This window comes from Elephas maximus, chromosome 18 (assembly GCF_024166365.1).
Source record: "Elephas maximus indicus isolate mEleMax1 chromosome 18, mEleMax1 primary haplotype, whole genome shotgun sequence".
NCBI classification, from domain to species: Eukaryota; Metazoa; Chordata; class Mammalia; order Proboscidea; family Elephantidae; genus Elephas; species Elephas maximus.
In genome coordinates this window covers 3,446,964-3,469,533 of record NC_064836.1, presented here as the reverse complement: position 1 = coordinate 3,469,533, position 22,570 = coordinate 3,446,964, and the positions used below count along the sequence as shown (strand labels likewise).

General features: G+C 40.0%; 1 protein-coding gene across 1 annotated transcript; it reads right to left on the bottom strand.

Annotated features, from left to right (window-relative positions):
* Positions 1-8,875: 8,875 nt before the first annotated feature.
* LOC126061703 (abnormal spindle-like microcephaly-associated protein) lies at positions 8,876-21,957 on the bottom strand. Its single transcript, XM_049858458.1, is given in 4 exon segments — positions 8,876-10,285; positions 10,287-10,337; positions 10,505-10,648; positions 21,557-21,957. Coding segments are annotated over 4 exon segments (1,902 nt in total). The 5' UTR covers positions 21,854-21,957.
* Between the last annotated feature and the right edge of the window lie 613 nt (positions 21,958-22,570).

Here is a 22,570-nt window from a genome sequence, read left to right as displayed (position 1 = left end):
TCATAAACCCGTTGCCATTGAGTCGATTCCAACTCATAGAGACCCTACAGGACAGAGTAGAACTGCCCAATAGCGTTTCCAAGGACTGGCTGGTGGATTTGAACTCCCAGCCTCTTGGTTAGCAGCCAAACACTTAACCACTGGCACCAGTAGGGTCCATATTATTGCTTATTGTTAATCTAAATTTCCTAGAAAAGTGCCTAGTACCTATTAAACCTATTACCGTGGAGTCAGTTCTGACCCATAGTGACCCTGGAGGATGGAGCAGAACTGCCCCATAGGGTTTCCAAGGAGGCTGGTGGATTTGAAGTGCCGAACGTTTGGTTAGCAGCCATATCCCTTAAGCACTGCACCACCAGGTCTCCTATTGTTATTATATCCAGACCCAAACTACATTATCTTTAAGAGACTCTAGTGGCAGGTTACTATGTAACAACATAGCCTAGTATATAACCCCATGACTTATTTATCTAATGAGCAAGTATTAGTGGATCTTATGTTTTATACTGAAAGATCAATCAAGCTAATCGAACGACTTCATCGATTTTACAATTAAAACCATATGCTATTAAGGAGTCTAATCGTTTAAAAGTACAAAAAATGTATATTTGTTTTAAAAACTAAAATACGTTTACCTCTAAGCCAATTCGTAGCCACAAAGGATTATATGACAAAAGCCAACTTAGGACCTTCTGCCTTTCTCCTGAAACACATGTAAAAAAGCAGGTAAGCTCAGACCACTGATCAAATGGACATAGTAAATAAAACTTCATGGAGGGAAATCAGTAGAAAACAGATACCTGCTTATATGAAATAAATTGATCTAGGTAAAATATACATCCATTCTTAAAAACACATATCAAATTTAAGCATGTGCGATTGTAGGCAGCAAAGCTAAAGCGTATATATATATTCATTCTGAAAACATAAAACCTTAGCATGTATTTAAAGAACTAATTGCAAGGTTTCTGTAATCTTCTTACCCACATCCTTCCAGAGATGTCTATCTTTTCGAACAATTAACCGTCTAGCTTCAATTTCAATTTCAATCTTTTTAATGGCTTCAACCAATTTTTCAGAAGTGAATAAACGGCAGGCTGTACGACGTACTCTATTCAATCTGCATCGAGCAGTGTAAGCTCTGAGAGACATTTCTTTTGTAGGTGCTCTAGGAACACTTATTTTACGTTGACTCTCCATTCCCAAAACAATAGTAGCAGCATATACTGGATAAAAACAAAACGAAGAATGTTTTTAGTTAAATAATATATATCCTTAAATCCAGCAATAAAATGTAACTTGAGATGGCCAAAACCAGAATCTATTCCCTGCTTCTTCCAAGCTTGCCCCTCTCTGCCTTTCTAATCTCAAAATAAAGGTGTCACCATTCACCCAGCTGATAAATCAATCTATCCTTGCATTCTGTTGGCTCTATATGAAAAATGTATCCCAAGTCTGACCACTTCTCACTGCCTAGCCCACATTAATATCTGTTGTTGTTAGGTGCCATTGAGTTGATTCTGACTCATAGCGACCCTATACACGACAGAACGAAACACTGCCTGGTCCTGCCCCATTGTTACAATCTTTGTTATGCTCGAGCCCACTGTTGCAGCCACTGTGTCAATCCATCTCATTGAGGGTCTTCTTCTTTTCCACTGATGCTGTGCTTTGCCAAGCATGATGTCCTTCTCCAGGGACTCATCTCTCCTGACAACATGTGCAAAGTATGTAAGACGTAGTCTCATCACCCTTGTTTCTAAGGAGCGTTCTGGTTGTACTTCTTCCAAGACAGATTTGTTTGTTCTTTTGGCAGTCCTAACCCACATTAATGAAATAACTTTCGAAGTAGGTTCTGTGCTCTTGCCCTTCTTATAATTAATAAAAAAAAGCCTCTAAAAAATATGATTTTAAAAAATCAATTACATTTTGAGAGGTAATTTGAATTTTTATAAAACACTTTTTTTTCTTAAGAAGAGAACTAAAAATTGGGCTTCGTTTCATTTTAGAAAAAAAGAAAGATGATCTTAGAGGTCATCTAATCAGATGCCCTTTCAGTGTAGAAATTCTGTACATGAGTTCTCTGATGAATACAAACCAGTCTTTGCTTGAGCACTACAACAATGGGAATCTCACCATTTAAAAAAGACATTCTATGTGTTGGTTGGACAATTTGAATGTTTGCAAGGGTTTCTCTTTATCTGGAGTTGAAATTGATCCCTATAACTTCTATGTGAGACCTACACAAAAGTATATTTTCTTTTCTTTCAGGAGAAAACCCTCCAAATGTTTTAAAGGCACCATCTTTCACCCTTGTCCCACACCCAAGTCTTCTCTTTTCCAGAATAAACACTGGAATGTTTTAAACACCTCCCCTCGCAGCAACTGCTGTTCAGGTCCCTTACAGTGCAGTAGTTTGCCTTCATATCCCTTAAACTATTGTACTTGAAAGTGGAGACTACCCCAAAAGTGGTCAGGCCATGCAGGGATGTTAAGTTTATTCATTAGGACATTATACTTTATTAACGTGGCTAAGACTGAACTGAATTTCTTCACAGCCATGTCTCAGTGTTAACTCTGATTGAGTCTGTGGTAAAATAAAGCCTGTTCAACTGTAAGGATGGAAATTGCATTGGCTGATGAGAGAATTAAAGCAAAAAGAAAAAGTAAATTTCAATGCTTTAGTACGAAATTCACTGAAAATTCTTACCTATACAATCTTCAGCATTCATGCCAATCAGTCAAACATACCATTAACCATACTAAACTGTGTAACAAATTCATGTTAAAATTCTGTTTAAACAAGGGTATTATTTAAGATACATATACTTACCTTCAGAAATACTTGTTTTTATGGTGAAGTCATCAGGAGTTAAAATTTAGCCACCAAGTGAAGCCCTGTTCCTGCTTTTCCTTCCAGTGTTCACCATAAAACATATTTTTCGCAGCAAATAGCATAATATCTAAGAATACAATTAGGTTATTGCATAAGAAAATTTCCTTTGAATTATTATGAAATATATAGCAAAGGGCCATTTTTACTAGCAAAACCATTTATCTTTAAAACACAAAAATATATGCCTTTCTACCACTTGCTGGAAAGCATTAAAAGAATGTGGGGTATGAAACACAATAAAAGCAAAAGCAAATACAGGAAGGCAGTACTTCTCAGTTATTTAAAATCCTAAGTCATCATGAGTTGATTTCATGAAAGACTGATGGACTATCCCAAGTGTAATTAGAATATACATTTTTAAAATTCTTTAAGGCTTTTATTTAAATTAAAAAAAAGTACCAATTCATTTCCGTTCAAAATACAATTATTGCTTCATTTCACATCAGTGTTTCAGAGTTTAAATAAACACACACTTGCCTGTTTTTAATGGTTTTATGAAGGTCAAACTGGACTGTGCCACAGGAACAACAGATTTAGTCCTCTTGCTTGTTCTGGAACTAGAAGTTCTGTGTACTAATGACTCTAAAATACATTACGAAGCAGAATTAATAGCAATAAAACAATAAATTTCCCAAAGAAGTAACCGATGGGTTGTTTTAAAGTTAAAGTTTGAGTCCTCCACAGTCATGTTCATTTAGCAAATCCTGAGTACCTACCATGTGCCAGGCACTATACCATGAAATTGATATCTGGAAACTAGAGTGCAGAAACTACAACTTATTTGGTGTCTGTAGAAGCTACTGTCCACATTCAATCAATTTACTGTGTGCATGTATTTCATGCTAGGTGCTGATGACGCAGAACTGAAAGATATGGCCTCAGTCTTTAGCATGGTCTCAGTTTAATGCGGATGCAGTCTAAAAAGACGTACAATGTACTACGAAAGAGAGATGTTGTATAAGGAGCTATAAGAACACGGAGGACGGAGCACCAACTCCTACTAAAAAGATAGGGCAGTCTTTCTAGAGGGGAATACACTTCTGCTGACTCCTGAAGAAACATGGAACTTAGGCATGAAAAACTATGGTCTGCAGAGATAAACGCCACTATGGCTGGAGACGGAACACATGTGAGAAAAGCAATACAAGAGACTGGAAGAGGTAACAAAGAGTTGAATAATATTGAAAATAATGGTGGCAATTAATATTTGAACATTTTGTGCCAGGCACTACTGAAGGCTTTTTATATAGACTGCCTTGTGCAATCATCACAACAAACCTATGGAAAAAACAAACAAACAAAAAACAACCCAGTGCCGTCAAACCTGTGAAAAGTGTACTGTTATTACCCACATTTTATATGATTAGGATACTGGGGTTTATAGCAATTAAGCCACTTGCTCAAGGTCAAACAACCTCTTAAGCTGTAGAGCTGGGATTCAAACCTGAGCAGTACCAGAGTCTGCAGTGTTGTTGAGTTTGAAGCATCTCATATGCCGGTGAAGGATTTTAATCCCAGAAGTAACACATTCAGTTATATTAGAAATTACTATGGACAATGCCATGAAAAGAGTTAAAAGTAAAGGCAGAAAACCACAACGAAGCTACTGCATACAGTGGCCCAAGTTAGATATAACCCGAAACCAAACCCATTGCCGTCAAGTCGATTCCGACTCATAGTAGAAGAGAGTAGAACTGCCCCATAGGATTTCCAAGGAGCAGCCGGTAGATTTGAACTGCCAACCTTTTGGTTAGCAGCCGTAGCTCTTAACCACTGCACCACCAGGGCTCCAAGTTAGATATGATGAGGGCTTAAATTATAACAAAAGCAGTGGAGGCAGAATAAAGAGGAGAGTTATTTTAACAGTAGACTCAATCAACAAGCCTTAATAACCAATTGACTAGGTAAATGATGGAGGATGACATCTCCAGGATGATTCCCAGGTATCTAGCCCAGGTGACTGAGGTAGACGGTAAGTGGTACCTATACAGGAAAACGCGATAAGATACAGTGGCAAATAACCCATCAGAACAGCAGTTCGGTTTCTCAAAAGCAGATTTCATACCAGCTTATGCTGCTACTAAATATAAGCAAAGGGCTAATAACTGTCCAAAGTATTTTTCAGAGCAGGAGTTGGCAAAATATGGGTCTTAAGCAGATCCCAGAGTTTTGCCGATTTTTGTATGGTGCACAAGCTAAGATTACTTTTTTACATTTATAAATAGTTGAAAAAAACAAAAACCAGAATATTTCATGACATCAAAAATCATATGAAATTCAAATTTCAGTGTCCATAAATAAAATTCTATTCAAAACAGTCACACTCATTTGTTTATGTATCTCCTGTGGTTCCTTTCACGATACAATGGTAGAACTGAGTGATTGTGATAGAGATCGTATGCTCCACAAACCACTGTTAAGAGCTCTGGCTTTCAGTGAAATAGGAAACTATTAGAGGATTTGGAACCCTAAAGAATGATAGGATTCCGCTAATGTTATAAAAGTATCACCCTACCTGCTATATGGAAACCTGGTGGTGCAGTGGTTAAGAGCTCAGGTCGCTAACGAAAAGGTTAGCAGTTCGAATCTACCAGCTGCTCCTTGGAAACCCTACAGGGCAGTTCTACTCTGTTCTATAGGGTCACTATGAGTCGGAATCAACTCAATGGCAACAGGTTACTTGCTATCTAGAAAGCAGACCACAGACAAGGCAATCAAAAGGTGAACGCAAGATCTGTTAGCAGGCCCTAAATAACACAGACTGGCTCAGGATCAGATTCTGAGTATCTTTTGAAGGAAGATAGGATTTGTTGACGGACTGGGTTTAGAGCCAGACAGAACATGTGTTTGAATTTATACAGAAAAGGTGGGACAGAGATACAAGTAAGGACAATTCCAAGGTGTTTGGCCTGAGTAACGAGAAACAGAGGTATCATGTACTGAGATGGGAAGTCAGAGCAGCAGGACCAGGTACGTGTGTAGTGGGGGTGGGGATATCTGGGGCTTAGTTTTGGACAAAGTAAACACAGATGGTCATTAGACAGCCACGTGCAAATGTTGCCCAGGCAGGTAGACATAAGAGTCTAGAGATTAGAGGTCCATCCTGAAGATATAAAGTTGGGAGTCTTTCATGTAGAGATAACAACGAAATTCCACTAGAGTAGTTAGAAACTGAAGTGGGCTCAACAAATAAGAGAAGAAATAGAAACAGCTAATATAAACAACTTTCATAATGATTTTTTTAAAAACATTTTAAAGGATAATCTATATGCAGAAAAGTATACATATAAATGTGTAACTCAGTGAATTATCACAAAGTGACTACATAGATACTTTCAAGTTTTGCTTAAAAGGAAGCAGAAGAATGGAGCAGAGGCTGAAGCTATAAATGCTTATCAACAGAAGTGTTTGTTTTTAACATAGAATAACAGCATATTTATGTTAAGCAGAAATGGCCTAATAAGGAGTAAAAAATAGAAGACATGAGAAAGAGAAGACAATGACTAAAGCAACATCCTTGGGCAGAAGGGCATGCAACCTGGTGCACAAGCAGATAGACTGGCTTCATTTAGGGACATAGACATTTTATGGTATCATAGCAGGAAAGAAAAGTACTTGGTGAATATACAGGTAGGGTGGTAGAGGGTTGTGGCAGTGTGTGAAAATTCTCTTCATACTTCCCTGATGAAAAAGGAAGCAGTTCATCAGGTCAGACGAAGGTCAGAGCACTGGCTCTGGGGTCAAACTGTCTGGGTTACAGATCCAACTTTATCTAGCTTTATCGCTTACTACCTGTGTGACCTTGGGCAAGTTCTCAATGCATCAGTTTTCTCATTCGCTAGTTTGTGATACTGCTGTATTAAGTGAGGTAATTTGTTGGCGAAGAATATTGAATATACCATGGACTGCCAAAAGAATGAACAAATCTGTCTCAGAAGAAGTGCAACCAGAATGCTCCTTAGAAGCAAGGATGGCGAGACTACGTCTTACACACTTTGGACATGTTGTCAGGAGGGATCAGTCCCTGGAGAAGGACACCATGCTTGGCAGAGTACAGGGTCAGCAGAAAAGAGGAAGAACCTCAACAAGGCGGATTGAAACAGCGGCTGCAATAATGAGCTTGAGCATAACGACGAATGTAGGGATGGCTCAGGACTGGGCAGTGTTTCGTTCTGTTGTGCATAGGGTCGCTATGAGTTGGAACCGACTCAACAGCACCTAACAACAACAACAAATAAGGTAATCATAAAGCACTCAGAACTGGATCTGATAAAGGATTCAATAAGTGTTAGCTATAATCAATCATGAGTGAGGAGAAAAGCTGTTTGAAGCTTCAGGAGAAGAGGAATGAGTTAGTTTATAGCAGGGATAAAGTCAACAAACCAGAGAAGTATAGCTAAAAAGAGTGAAGGCCTTACTTGAGGGTAATGGTCATGAATTTAAAGACTAAACAGCAAGGTTCAGACACAGAGGATGCAGAGTTGAATTGGGTTTGGAATTTTCTGGGTAAGTACAATAGAGGGAAAGAGGGGTGAATGGAGTGATTATGATGAATTACGGAATTCAAGCTGAGTAAGGAAGAGAGAACATGAGGGAGGCGAGGACCAGGGAAGAGGAAGTGGTGCTAATGGACTACAGGTTATGGAAGAGTGGAAAATATGTTGGAGCTGGGTTTCTAGAGGAAATGCTGGAATCATAGTACGACTGGAAATTGAGATGCTTTTAGGAGAACATGGCCTGGTTGGAAGTATAAAGCCAGAGTACTGGGCACCAGAATTTTGAAATCATAAAGAGTAATGACAGTAATAGTTTTGATGAAAATATCATGAGCCAGATGCAAAAATCTTGAGTGTAATCTTTCACTGTAACAAGGAGTATGAGTAGGAGAGGCTGAAAACTGAGCTTCAAGCTCTTTTGTTGTTGCTTTTTGTTTATTTTTAAGGAAGAAGGAGAAACCAGTCTGGAAGAGGAAATGAGAAGCAAGGAGGTCTACTATCCCACCAAGAGGCACAGGGTCCTAACAATAGGCAAGAAAACACAGCTTGAGAGGGTTCAATGAAAACAGTGTTCTCAATGGAGAAGCACATAACAACGTTCAGCAGGGTAACAAAGTGAAGGACTGTTTAAAAAGGAAATGTGATAATGAAAGACAGCCAACTAAGAGGACACAGGAGGATTTAGAAGGTGGGAGGAGGGTAAGAAATGATTCAAATTAGGGGATGCTCAAAGAGAAAGGAGACAAAAAGATAGCTATGTATTATCTCCTAGAAGTCCTAGGATTCTTTTAAATGATGTTAAAGTAACTACATTATGAGGAGTAAGGTTTGTTTTCCTGCCTGGATTTGATTGCTATATGAGGTAAATTAAAGGGGCACAGTGTGGTTAGTCTTGTTTTTGAGGCAGACAGTTGGCGGTAAAGCTGTGAGTACTGGGAAGGAATAGTGAGGTTTTTCTCAAAGGAATGAGGAGCACTGAGGCCCTATCTTCATTCCTAATTAAGAGATCTAAGGAGGTTGAGAGAGAATAATGTCATCAGGAGCACACATTACACAGAAGCCTCCTCTTCCTTTCTTTGGGTAGTATTCTGGGGCTAGGCACTTTATTGAGCTTTCCACTTAGGGCCTGGACCAAGGGGAGGCAACTGAGGTGGTTCCCTTGGTCTTAACAAGGGAGCATCAAGAAACTCAGTAAGCAAGATAAAAATTTTTTTTTCATTAAAATATTTAACTGTAGAAAATTCATGATGAATAAAAATATTAACATTGCACATAAGGACAGGATGACAAAAAGTTCAGAGTTCACCCCTAACACTACATTTGCCTTCCACTAGCAAATTGGTACAAGTTAACACAAGTTTACCAGTAACAGATTTACAAAACTGAAAGAAACAGAATATATGCCCTTTATAAGTGTGTTTTCATTACAGGTTTTATAAAAAAAAAAACAACTCACCTGCCTTCTTCAGATTTAATTTCTCTGTTACTCGTATGTTTTGAGATGGGTGCGGTGAACTTCTTTGTTTTTTTTAACAGCTGATGATTTAGATTCCACAGGAGAATAATGGATTCTTTTGATAACTTGTACCTCTGTAGCTTCCACAACTGTACCCCTCACATTTGCATTTTCCATGTTTCCAGCACTCTTTCTTTTATGAGCAGCTAAAGCTGTCTTCGAGGAACATGGAGTTATTTCATTTTTATGACTGTTAAATTTACTTACAATTGGATCTATAATTGGAAGGTACGAATGAAAAGATTTTTTCTCTTTTTGGTTATCTACTAGTACTTTTCCAAGTTCACCTACTGCAGTGTTGAGACATCTTTTTGCCATTGATTTATTAGTTTCGGTTTGTTTTACTCTGGCACAGCTGGACTTCCTTTTAGTAACAGTGGTGGAAAGTATTGGGCGTCTCTTAGATTGTTTATTCTGGCTGTAACTAGAAATATCCTGAAATGCAGAAAATTTAGGATGATTTTGTTTTGTAAAACTGTAGTCATTTGGCTTCATTTCTATAGTTTTGGGTTGTTCAAAAATAGCCTTGGGAGATTTTGAATCCTGACATCCATGGGTACGTGGTAAAGCTTTATTTTTTCTCCAGTCTTGAGGAGGCTGTGGGCCTTGAGAATTTTCATTTGATGATGGTGATAAATTATATGTTTGCTGAGATGTACACATAAATGCCATGTTGTCTTTTACAAACTGGTTTGGTGATAGAATAGGTTTAATTGTCTCTGATTCTAGATCCTGATTTAGTCCGTAATTATCATTTACAAAGGAATCTGGTCTTAAAATAGTTTGATAAATTTCATGTACAATTTTGGATTCCAAATGCGTAGGCTTTGAATTATCTTTCATAAATTTACCTGATGAAAGACCTGTGACTAATTCTACTTCATTGTTAGCTACATGGCTATTATGTACAAAGGAGTCTGTACTTAGAAAATTCCCTTTACTTTGTGTAATATTCAAAGCTGAAGAACAGCTTGGGGTAAGAATACATCTGTTATTCTCTTTAGTTTGGTCATCGATATTATTCATGCAGTGAAAGGATGTTTCTGTTAAGACTTGCTCATCAAAATCTTTCAAAATGGTGGAACCTTCTACTCTCAACAATTGCAAATTTTCAGAAGCAAGAAGAGATGAGTAGGTAGTAGATCTACGTACAGAAGTTGACAAGCAAGTCTCACCACAGCACTCTCTGAAACAGGGGCTAATAGGTGATATAGGTATTCTGTTTTCTTCAAGGGTTAAAGAATTTTTTTCTGTTGGGGAACAGACTTCAGTCACAGCCAGATTTTCACAGGCTTGTAGTGGGCTCTTAACAGTGTCAACTCTTTGGGAAACATCAAATGTTTTATCAACATCTTGACTATTTGAAATCCTTTTTTTTATGACTAGAAGAGTTTGAAACAGTCTTATTAATGGTATCCCACAGACTTCTCTGCAAAATTAAGGAAAATATAACAAATAAGTGGATAACTATTGAATATTATCTTTAAATAACTAATATAATGTATGTCACTCATTTTAAGCTTGCTATCAAAATAATTTTGACAGAGTATTAAACATTTTCTTAGAGGAAATCACAGAATGATTAAAAGTTATTACCTTTTTCTTTTTCCACTTTTCTGCATTTCCTAGCAATATGGCTTGGTGTTTCAGAGTATTATTTACGACAAATGTCACAATCTCTCTTACTCGGCCTTCTTTCAATGGTGTCCAGTTAACAGAAATTACAGTTTTTTCTTTAGGCTATGATCCAAGAAAATTTTTTTAAATGACTATGACAATAGTAGTATAAAATAACTAAACCATATTATATAAAACTTACAGTAAGGCATTAATATTTGTTAGTCACCAACAATTTATACCCTAGTAGCACTTAAGTCAAATATAAATGTAGTCTTCTTACCTTATGCCATCATTTCATTATAAGGAAGAAAGCCACTATGAATAGTCAGGTTCACAGCAAAATAAAATAATAAAATCTTAATCGTTCAGGGAAGCAAGGGAACAGATAATCTCCAAAAGATTTTATTGTAATTGTGTGTTTATATGGTTGCTATGAGTCGGAATAGACTCGATAGCACTGGGACTGGGGTTTTTAACTTAATCATATGTTGTTACTTCTTTAGATACCTACACTACTTCTACTTCAAATATAATGACCCCGCACTATGAACTAAATTCCTTCCTCCTACAAACTCCTCTGAAGTCCACATCATAGTTACTAATATTTATTAATCACTTATTATGTTCCAGGCATACGTGCATGCCTGCCCAGATAGAGGCAGTCCATATTGCACTGGACTACATGTTCTAGCAACTGTTTCTCCTGCTTTATGGGAAATGCTGTCAGCCAATAGCGACATCAAACCCAAAACCAAACTCATTGCCATCAAGTCAATTCAGACTCACAGTGACCCTGTATGACAGTGTAAAGCTCCTGTGTGCCTGTTTTCCGCACCCCCCGCACCCGCCCCCCGGGTATATACTTCTGTTCACAAAAGATATTTGAGATTCACAGTCTTCACCGCAGGAACTAGGCCTAACAAGTATTTTCCTGTGGAACACCCTGGCTTTGGTTAAACTCTCCACTCAATGTCTCCTTCCTGCAAAAGTTTGCTAATCACAGTGAAAATAAAAGCACAGATTTGCTTAACAATTTTTGCTGTAGATATGAGCTGGCATTCCAAGACAGCAAAGTGCTTTTTAACAAAATTCAGCAGGAGCCTTTCCTGTCTACTCCCCACCCCAGCACTGTAAGGAAGGAAGGAGTTACCAGGATTAATGAGTATTTTACAAACTCATTTAATCCTCACATCACTAGGATGCAGGTGCTAGGATGATGCATATTTTACAGATGAGTCCAGAAAGCTTTAAATATCTTGTCCAAAGTCAGACAGCTGGTAATTAGAAGTCCAGGGCTTCAAACCAGTTCCATCTGGTTCAAACCCCTGCTGAGAATTTGCATTTCCCCCACAGATACACTGAATCAGAACCTACAGTTTAATAAGATCCCCAGGTGATTCTTGTATATAATAAATTTTAAGAACAGCTGCTCTACTAGTGGTTCTCGAACTGGTCCCTGACCAGCAGCCTTAGCATCCTTGGTAACTTGTAAGAAGTATAAATTCTGAGCAGAGGTTCGAACCAAAAAGAACTGGTTAGGAGCCTGATTAGAACCCAGGCAGTCTGACTCCATAGTTTGGCAAGTGGATAGAATCACCTTTTCTTCCAAGTGCAAAACACCGACATGACAAACTCTGTGCCTGCTATTTTTCAGGGGCAAAAAAAGCTTGAGTTTTCCTTTTAAAGGTAAAACCATGTAACATGATAAAACAGCTGGGTTAAAAAAATAAGAACAGTGAACTTTATAAACAGTAAATTCCAAAAATAAGATAAAATACTTGAGTTCCACATTATGACAAAAGATATCAGTAAAAGTATTATGTAGTAGAAACATCTTTCCACAGAAAGGATAGGAGGGAATCATTCATAAAGCAGAACAGGGTTTAGTAAAGTCCTGAAGTTCAGATGAACTCAATAATACACAAGTCACTGGACCTCATATCAGAGCCTCTTCTTGCTGCCTTGTGAAATGGCTATTAGCCAAGTAGTTCAGATCTCCTCAGCTAGTGATTTCTTTTCATGCTTTTAAGGTTCTACTCAATGAAGGTAAACCCTGGTGGCATAGTGGTTAAGGACTACCGCTGCTAACCAAAAAGGTCAGCAGTTGGAATCCACCAGGGACTCCTGGAAACCCTATGGGGCAGTTCTACTCTGTCGTAAGGGTCACTATGAGTCAGAGTCGACTCCATTGTGATGGGTTAGGTAGGGTCGGACTCAATGAAAGGAGCCCTGGTGGCGCAGTGGCTAAGAGCTACAGCGAGCTATGCTGGTAGCCAAAGTCAGCAGTTCAAATCCACCAGCAGTTCCTTGGAAACTCTATGGGGCAGTTCTACTTTGTCCTGTTAAGTCACTGTGAGTCAGAAACCACTCAATTTCAAAGGGTTTGGGTTTTGGGGTTTTTTGGCTTTACTCAATGAAAGGCCACAGCAAAATAAGAACATAAATTCTGTGGTTTTTGGTGACAGCAATGGGAACATTATGCTGACCAATGCAATGCAGTAAAAGCTAAGGGGGAGGTTCCTGAAACATTTATAAAATGAAATTTGATTGCCCATCAAAACCGCACTGACAGCAAAGGGGAAAAAGGATTAAAAGACTAATGCGTACCTACACACCACACACCCCCGTTGAAAACAATCCTAGAGAGGTTTTTTTGCTCTTAGACATTTAGCCAAACCAAAGTTCAGTATTGCACTAGAAAAAGCGGTTAGCCAGACTCTAAGGATACCTATGGAAACTAAAATGCATCTTAAGGTGGCTGATAGAAAGCACTCAAAAAAGATGCTCTCACCAAGGTACTCCAGGTAATCTTTTAAGAAAAAAATAAGAGTAACGATAATAAAACCGCCATTAGAGGCGGAGCCAAGATGGCGGACTAGGCAGATGCTACCTCGGATCCCTCTTACAACAAAGACACGGAAAAACAAGTGAATCGATCACATACATAACAATCTACGAACCCTGAACAACAAACACAGATTCAGAGACGGAGAATGAACTAATACGGGGAAGCAGCGATTCTTTTCAGAGCCTGGAGCCAACGTACCAATCAGGTACGGCACAAGCACAGAGAGCTGCTCCACCCCCCTGAACTAACCCCGGGAGCGGGCCCAGTTGGGTCGTGGGGCGGCGTGGGACTCAGCCGGTAGGAGAAGTCCCCGGGAGGCAGCGACTGGTATTGGAGCGGGGAGAACAGTGTCCCAGCCGGGACACTCGGTCACGGCACAAGCACGGGGAGCTGCTCCACCCACCTGAACTAACCCCAGGAGGCGGCCCAACTGGTTCGCGAGGGCGGCAAGGCAACGCGGCTGGAGGGATGAGAAGTCCCCGGGAGGCAGCGACTGATTTTGGAGTCGAGAGTGCACCGTCCCAGTAGGGGAGCCTTAACGCTGGGCGTGGGGCTTGAAGCAGAGGATCTGAACTTGACTCCAGCAGGCCAGACCCCCCGGGGGCAATCTCCACACAGCCAGCACACATAGGCGACTCGCCCGCGGGAATCTCAGATATAATAGTCATTCCAAGCAAGACAAGCAACTCTGGCTATATTCTGAGGTGCTACACTCCTAGCTCTCTGATCCCTCCCCCACCCTTCCCAGGCGGCTCCATTAACATCCGAATGGCCTGAGCCAGAGGGAGAACTCTGATAGGGATCTGACTGCATTTTTTTTAGCGGATTTTCTGGAAAAACTAGTTTCCCAGTGATGGCTCAGAGACAGCAATCCATATCAAACCACTTAAAGAAGCAGACCATGATAGCTTCTCCAAGCCCCCAAACAAAAGAATCAAAATCTTTCCCAAATGAAGATACAATCCTGGAATTATCAGATACAGAATATAAAAAACTAATTTACAGAATGCTTCAAGACATCACAAATGAAATAAGGTAAACTGCAGAAAAAGCCAAGGAACACACTGATAAAACTGTTGAAGAACTCAAAAAGATTATTCAAGAACATAGTGGAAAAATTAATAAGTTGCAAGAATCCATAGAGAGACAGCATGTAGAAATCCAAAAGATTAACAATAAAATTACAGAATTAGACAACGCAATCGGAAGTCAGAGGAGCAGACTCGAACAATTAGAATGCAGACTGGGACATCTGGAGGACCAGGGAATCAACACCAACATAGCTGAAAAAAAATCAGATAAAAGAATTAAAAAAAATGAAGAAACCCTAAGAATCATGTGGGACTCTATCAAGAAGGATAACCTGCGGGTGATTGGAGTCCCAGAACAGGGAGGGGGGACAGAAAACACAGAGAAAATAGTTGAAGAACTCCTGACACAAAACTTCCCTGACATCATGAAAGACGAAAGGATATCTATCCAAGATGCTCATCGAACCCCATTTAAGATTGATCCAAAAAGAAAAACACCAAGACATATTATCATCAAACTCACCAAAACCAAAGATAAACAGAAAATTTTAAAAGCAGCCAGGGAGAAAAGAAAGTTTTCCTTCAAGGGAGAATCAATAAGAATATGTTCTGACTACTCAGCAGAAACCATGCAGGCAAGAAGGGAATGGGACAACATATACAGAATACTGAAGGAGAAAAACTGCCAGCCAAGGATCATATATCCAGCAAAACTCTCTCTGAAATATGAAGGCGAAATTAAGATATTTACAGATAAACACAAGTGTAGAGAATTTGCAAAAACCAAACCAAAGCTACAAGAAATACTAAAGGATATTGTTTGGTCAGAGAACCAATAATATCAGATATCAGCACAACACCAGGTCACAAATCAGGACGTCCTGATACCAACTCAAATAGGGAAATCACAAAAACAAACAAATTAAGATTAATTAAAAAAAATACACATAACAGGGAATCATGGAAGTCAATAGGTAAAAGATAAAAATAATCAAAAAGAGGGACTAAATACAGGAGGCATTGAACTGCCACATGGAGAGTGATACAAGGCGATATAGAACAATACAAGTTAGGTTTTTACTTAGAAAAATAGGGGTAAATAATAAGGTAACCACAAAAAGGTATAACAACTCTATAACTCAAGATAAAAGCCAAGAAAAACGTAACGACTCAACTAACATAAAGTCAAACACTATGAAAATGAGGATCTCACAATTTACTAAGAAAAACGCCTCAGCACAAAAAAGTATGTGGAAAAATGAAACTGTCAACAACACACATAAAAAGGCATCAAAATGACAGCACTAAAAACTTATTTATCTATAATTACGCTGAATGTAAATGGACTAAATGCACCAATAAAGAGACAGAGAGTCACAGACTGGATAAAGAAACACGATCCATCTATATGCTGCCTACAAGAGACACACCTTAGACTTAGACAAACTAAAACTCAAAGGATGGAAAAAATATATCAAGCAAACAATAAGCAAAAAAGAAGAGGAGTAGCAATATTAATTTCTGACAAAATAGACTTTAGACTTAAATCCACCACAAAGGATAAAGAAGGACACTATATAATGATAAAAGGGACAATTGATGAGGAAGACATAACCATATTAAATATTTATGCACCCAATGACAGGGCTGCAAGATACATAAATCAAATTTTAACAGAATTGAAAAGTGAGCTAGACACCTCCACAATTATAGTAGGAGACTGCAACACACCACTTTCGGAAAAGGACAGGACATCCAGTAAGAAGGTCAATAGAGACACGGAAGATCTAATTACATCAACTAACTTGACCTCATTGACTTATACACAACTCTCCACCCAACTGCTGCAAAGTATACTTTTTTTTCTAGCACACATGGAACATTCTCTAGAATAGACCACATATTAGGTCATAAAACAAACCTTTGCAGAGTCCAAAACATCGAAATATTACAAAGCATCTTCTCAGACCACAAGGCAATAAAACTAGAAATCAATAACCGAAAAACTAGGGAAAAGAAATCAAATACTTGGAAACTGAACAATACCCTCCTGAAAAAAGACTGGGTTATAGAAGACATCAAGGAGGGAATAAGGAAATTCTTAGAAAGCAACGAGAATGAAAATACTTCCTATCAAAACCTCTGGGACACAGCAAAAGCAGTGCTCAGAGGCCAATTTATATCGATAAATGCACACATACAAAAAGAAGAAAGAGCCAAAATCAGAGAACTGTCCCTACAACTTGAACAAATAGAAAGTGAGCAACAAAAGAATCCATCAGGCACCAGAAGAAAACAAATAATAAAACTTAGAGCTGAACTAAAAGAATTAGAGAACAGAAAAACAATTGAAAGAATTAACAAAGCCAAAAGCTGGTTCTTTGAAAAAATTAACAAAATTGATAAACCATTGGCTAGACTGACTAAAGAAATACAGGAAAGGAAAAAAATAACCCGAATAAGAAACGAGAAGGACCACATCACAACAGAACCAACTGAAATTAAAAGAATCATTTCAGATTATTATGAAAAATTGTACTCTAACAAATTTGAAAACCTAGAAGAAATGGATGAATTCCTGGAAAAACACTACCTACCTAAACTAACACATTCAGAAGTAGAACAACTAAATAGACCCATAACAAAAAAAGAGATTGAAACGGTAATCAAAAAACTCCCAACAAAAAAAAGCCCTGGCCCGGACGGCTTCACTGCAGAGTTCTACCAAACTTTCAGAGAAGAGTTAACACCACTACTTCTGAAGGTATTCCAAAGCATAGAAAATGACGGAATACTACCCAACTCATTCTATGAAGCCACCATCTCCCTGATACCAAAACCAGGTATAAAGACATTACAAAAAAAGAAAATTATAGACCTATATCCCTCATGAACATAGATGCAAAAATCCTCAACAAAATTCTAGCCAATAGAATCCAACAACACATCAAAAAAATAATTCACGATGATCAAGTGGGATTTATACCAGGTATGCAAGGCTGGTTTAATATCAGAAAAACCATTAATGTAATCCATCACATAAATAAAACAAAAGACAAAAACCGCATGATCTTATCAATTGATGCAGAAAAGGCATTTGACAAAGTCCAACACCCATTTATGATAAAAACTCTTACCAAAATAGGAACTGAAGGAAAATTCCTCAACATAATAAAGGGCATCTATGCAAAGCCAACAGCCAATATCACTCTAAATGGAGAGAACCTGAAAGCATTTCCCTTGAGAACGGGAACCAGACAAGGATGCCCTTTATCACCACTCTTATTCAACATCGTGCTGGAAGTCCTAGCCAGGGCAATTAGGCTCGACAAAGAAATAAAAGGTATCCGGATTGGCAAGGAGGAAGTAGTTATCACTATTTGCAGATGACATGATTTATATACACAGAAAACCCTAAGGAATCCTCCAGAAAACTACTGAAACTAATAGAAGAGTTTGGCAGAGTCTCAGGTTATAAAATAAACATACAAAAGTCACTTGGATTCCTCTACATCAACAAAAAGAACACCGAAGAGGAAATAACCAAATCAATACCATTCACAGTAGCCCCCAAGAAGATAAGATACTTAGGAATAAATCTTACCAAGGATGTAAAAGACCTATACAAAGAAAACTACAAAGCTCTACTACAAGAAATTCAAAAGGATATACTTAAGTGGAAAAACATACCTTGCTCATGGATAGGAAGACTTAACAGTAAAAAAGTCTATTCTACCCAAAGCCATCTATACATTTAACGCACTTCCGATCCAAATTCCCATGTCATATTTTAAGGGGATAGAGAAACAAATCACCAATTTCATATGGAAGGGAAAGAAGCCCCGGATAAGCAAAGCACTACTGAAAAAGAAGAAGAAAGTGGGAGGCCTCACCTTACCTGATTTCAGAACCTATTATACAGCCACAGTAGTCAAAAGAGCCTGGTACTGGTACAACAACAGGCACATAGACCAATGGAACAGAATTGAGAACCCAGACATAGATCCATCCACGTATGAGCAGCTGATATTTGACAAAGGACCAGTGTCAATTAATTGGGGAAAAGAAAGCCTTTTTAACAAATGGTGCTGGCATAACTGGATATTCATTTGCAAAAAAATGAAACAGGACCCATACCTCACACCATGCACAAAAACTAACTCCAAGTGGATCAAAGACCTAAACATAAAGACTAAAACGATAAAGATCATGGAAGAAAAAATTGGGACAACCCTAGGAGCCCTAACACAAGGCATAAACAGAATACAAAACATTACCAAAAATGATGAAGAGAAACCCGATAACTGGGAGCTCCTAAAAATCAAACACCTATGCTCATCTAAAGACTTCACCAAAAGAGTAAAAAGACCACCTACAGACTGGGAAAGAATTTTCAGCTATGACATCTCCGACCAGCGCCTGATCTCTAAAATCTACATGATTCTGTCAAAACTCAACCACAAAAAGACAAGCAACCCAATCAAAAAGTGGGCAAAGGATATGAACACACATTTCACTAAAGACGATATTCAGGCAGCCAACAGATACATGAGAAAATGCTCACGATCATTAGCCATTAGAGAAATGCAAATGAAAACTACGATGAGATTCCATCTCACACCAGCAAGGCTGGCATTAATCCAAACAACACAAAACAATAAATGTTGGAGAGGCTGTGGAGAGATTGGAACTCTTATACACTGCTGGTGGGAATGTAAAATGGTACAACCGCTTTGGAAATCTATCTGGCGTTATCTTAAACAGTTAGAAATAGAACTACCATACAACCCAGAAATCCCACTCCTGGGAATATACCCTAGAGATACAAGAGCCTTCATACAAACAGATACATGCACACCCATGTTTATTGCAGCTCTGTTTACAATAGCAAAAAGCTGGAAGCAACCAAGGTGTCCATCAACGGATGAATGGGTAAATAAATTGTGGTATATTCACACAATGGAATACTACGCATCGATAAAGAACAGTGACGAATCTGTGAAACATTTCATAACATGGAGGAACCTGGAAGGCATTATGCTGAGCGAAATTAGTCAGAGGCAAAAGTACAAATATTGTGTAAGGCCACTATTATAAGATCTTGAGTAATAGTAAACCTGAGAAGAACACATACTTTTGTGGTTACGAGGGGGGGAGGGATGGAGTGTGGGAGAGGGTTTTTTATTGATTAATCAGTAGATAAGAAAGGCTTTAGGTGAAGGAAAAGACAACACTCAATACATGGAAGGTCAGCTCAATTGGACTGGACCAAAAGCAAAGAAGTTTCCGGGATAAAATGAATGCTTCAAAGGTCAGCGGAGCAAGGGCGGGGGTCTGGCGAACATGGTTTGCGTAGACTTTTAAGTCAATTGGCAAAATAATTCTATTATGAAATCATTCTGCATCCCACTTAGAAATGTGGCGTCTGGGGTCTTAAATGCTAACAAGCGGCCATCTAAGATGCAGCAATTGGTCTGAACCCACCTGGAGCAAAGGAAAATGAAGAACACCAAGGCCACACGACAACTAAGAGCCCAAGAGACAGAAAGGGCCACATGAACCAGAGACCTACATCATCCTGAGACCAGAAGAACTGGTTGGTGCCCGGCCACAATCGATGACTGCCCTGACAGGGAGCACAACAGAGGACCCCTGAGGGAGCAGGAGATCAGTGGGATACAGACCCCAAATTCTCATAAAAAGACCAAACTTAATGGTCTGACTGAGACTAGAGCAATCCCGGCGGCCATGGTCCCCAGACCTTCTGTTGGCACAGGACAGGAACCATCCCCGAAGACAAGTCATCAGGCATGAAAGGGACTGGTCAGCGGGTGGGAGAGAGACGCTGATGAAGAGTGAACTAATTATATCAGGTGGACACTGGAGATTGTGTTGGCAACTCTTGTCTGAAGGGGGGATGGGAGGATATAGAGAGAGAGAAGCCGGCAAAATTGTCACGAAAGGAGAGACTGAAAGGCCTGACTCAAGAAGGGGAGAGCAAGTGGGAGTAGGGAGTGAGATGTATGTAAACTTATATGTGACAGACTGATTGGATTTGTAAACGTTCACTTGAAGCTTAATAAAAGTTAATTAAAAAAAACAATAATTCAGGAAAAAAAATAAATCCGCCATTAATTTAGAACTGCAAGAGCCTTTTTCACAATGCCTGAAGTCTACTTAAAATGCATCTCTATTTAATACACAGCCCTGGTGGTGCAGTGGCTGAGTAGTTCGGCTGCTAAGCAAAATGCCGGCAGTTCGAATCCGCTCCTTGGAAATCCTATGGGGCAGTTCTACCCTGTCCTATTGGGTCGCTATGAGTAGGTCTCAGTGGTAATATGTTTTGTTTTTTTGATTTATTTAATAGGGCACGGGGACAGTAATGGTTCAGTGGTAGAATTCTCACCTGCCAGGGCAGCTGGATAACAGTGGATACACCTCAGGCACATCCTCCACCCATCTGCCGATGGAAGCTTCCTTGCATGTTGCTGTGATGCTGACAGGGCTTCAACGGAGCTTTCAGACTAAGATGGACTAGGAAGAAAGGGCTGGTGACCTACTTCTGCAAACTGGCCAATGAAAACCCTATGGATCACAACAGATCATGGGACGGCGCTGGACCGGGCCATTTATTCAATTATGCATGAGTGGTGCTGGCTTGGCAGCTTAACAACAGCAACAACAGACAAGCCAAAAAGCACTCACTGCTGTCCCGTCATCCCGACTCACAGCGACCCTATAGGATAGAGTAGAACTAACTACTCCATGGGGTTTCCAAGGCTGTAATCTTTCCTGAAGCCGAATGCCACATCTTTCTCCCAAGGAGCGGCTGGTGGGTTCTAACCGCGAACGTTCTGGTTTGCTACTGAGCGCTCAATCACTCCGCCACCAAGTCTGTATAAACGCTTTAAATATTCCGTGCGTGCATATTAATGTGCTGTCACCATCCAAATTACCCCCTACCCTGGCGTTCTCTACAGGGGCCGAGGATTCCACCCCACAGTTGGTGAAAGGGAAATGACTTCGTTCTCTAAGGGTCTTTTTCAGTTCACACCCCTGTGGACGCGGGTAGCAGGAAAGATCGCGGGGAAGGTGGGCGGCTGCCGGGGGTGGGCTGCGGGTGGCGGTGGCGCCCCTCCCACGACTTACCTGCAACACAAAAGAACGCTGAGCGATGCTAAAGCCCTGGTCCGCTGCAGGGAAGCGGCTGATCTTCACTTCAGCCACCTCCTGGTTGGGATTGTCTAGGGCCAGAGACAGGGTCCGAGAGGCTCCCAGGCGAACCTCCCCGAAGCTGAGGAAAGGCGACTTGCAGAAGTGGCTGAGAGACAGGACCGGGGGGGAAGCCGCCTCCTCTTCGCCCCCGGCGCGCCGAAGCACTGCCGGCGTCCTCCGCTTAGTCGGACTCAGCTTCCAGTAGCTTGGCCCCACACGCCGGTCCGCCATAACCGCCCGGAGGTCCCCCCCGGACCTCCCCCGAGGCTGCTGGCCGCTTCCCCTCAAGGCCGGCTGTGGAGGTCGTGAAGGGTGACTCAGCCACCGTTCTTTTCCAGCTGCCAACACTCGAGGAGAAAGGAAACAGACTCCGCACTTTGCAGACTCAAAAGAGATGCCAAACAACTACACCTTTCTGCCTCAGTTTTAAACTTCCCACCTCCACCAATGAGCATCTCCGGGCAGCGCCACCTGACCACAGAGCCAATCACTGAGCAGAAGCAGCCACTGGCCAATCAGGCGGCAGCGCCTAATTTAAAGGATTTCACCTGGCCTCAGTTGCTCTCTGCAGCTGAAGCGGAAACAAACAAACAGACAAACAAACAAAACAAAAAACGGTGAAGCAATTCTGACGACTTCCTAAAACTGGATGCTTAGTAAAATTTGCTTTTAGAATTTTTGTCAACAGGTTGTGTTGAAGCGAAGCGAGTAACAGAGTTTCCGGAATTAATGCAGTAATCACTGGGGTTGCCAGGCACAGCCTTAGAAAGTAAAATTTAATTTAGATCTCTCTTCTCACTCAACATAGCCCACCCAGGGTGATATAAATTTACTTGCAGCTGTTTCCTGGGGCTGAATGGGAGAAATATGAGGAAAATTAAAACGATAGTGAGTGCGAACGTGCTTATTTCAGCGACTGATCAAAACGGGCTCAGTAAATTTGCATTC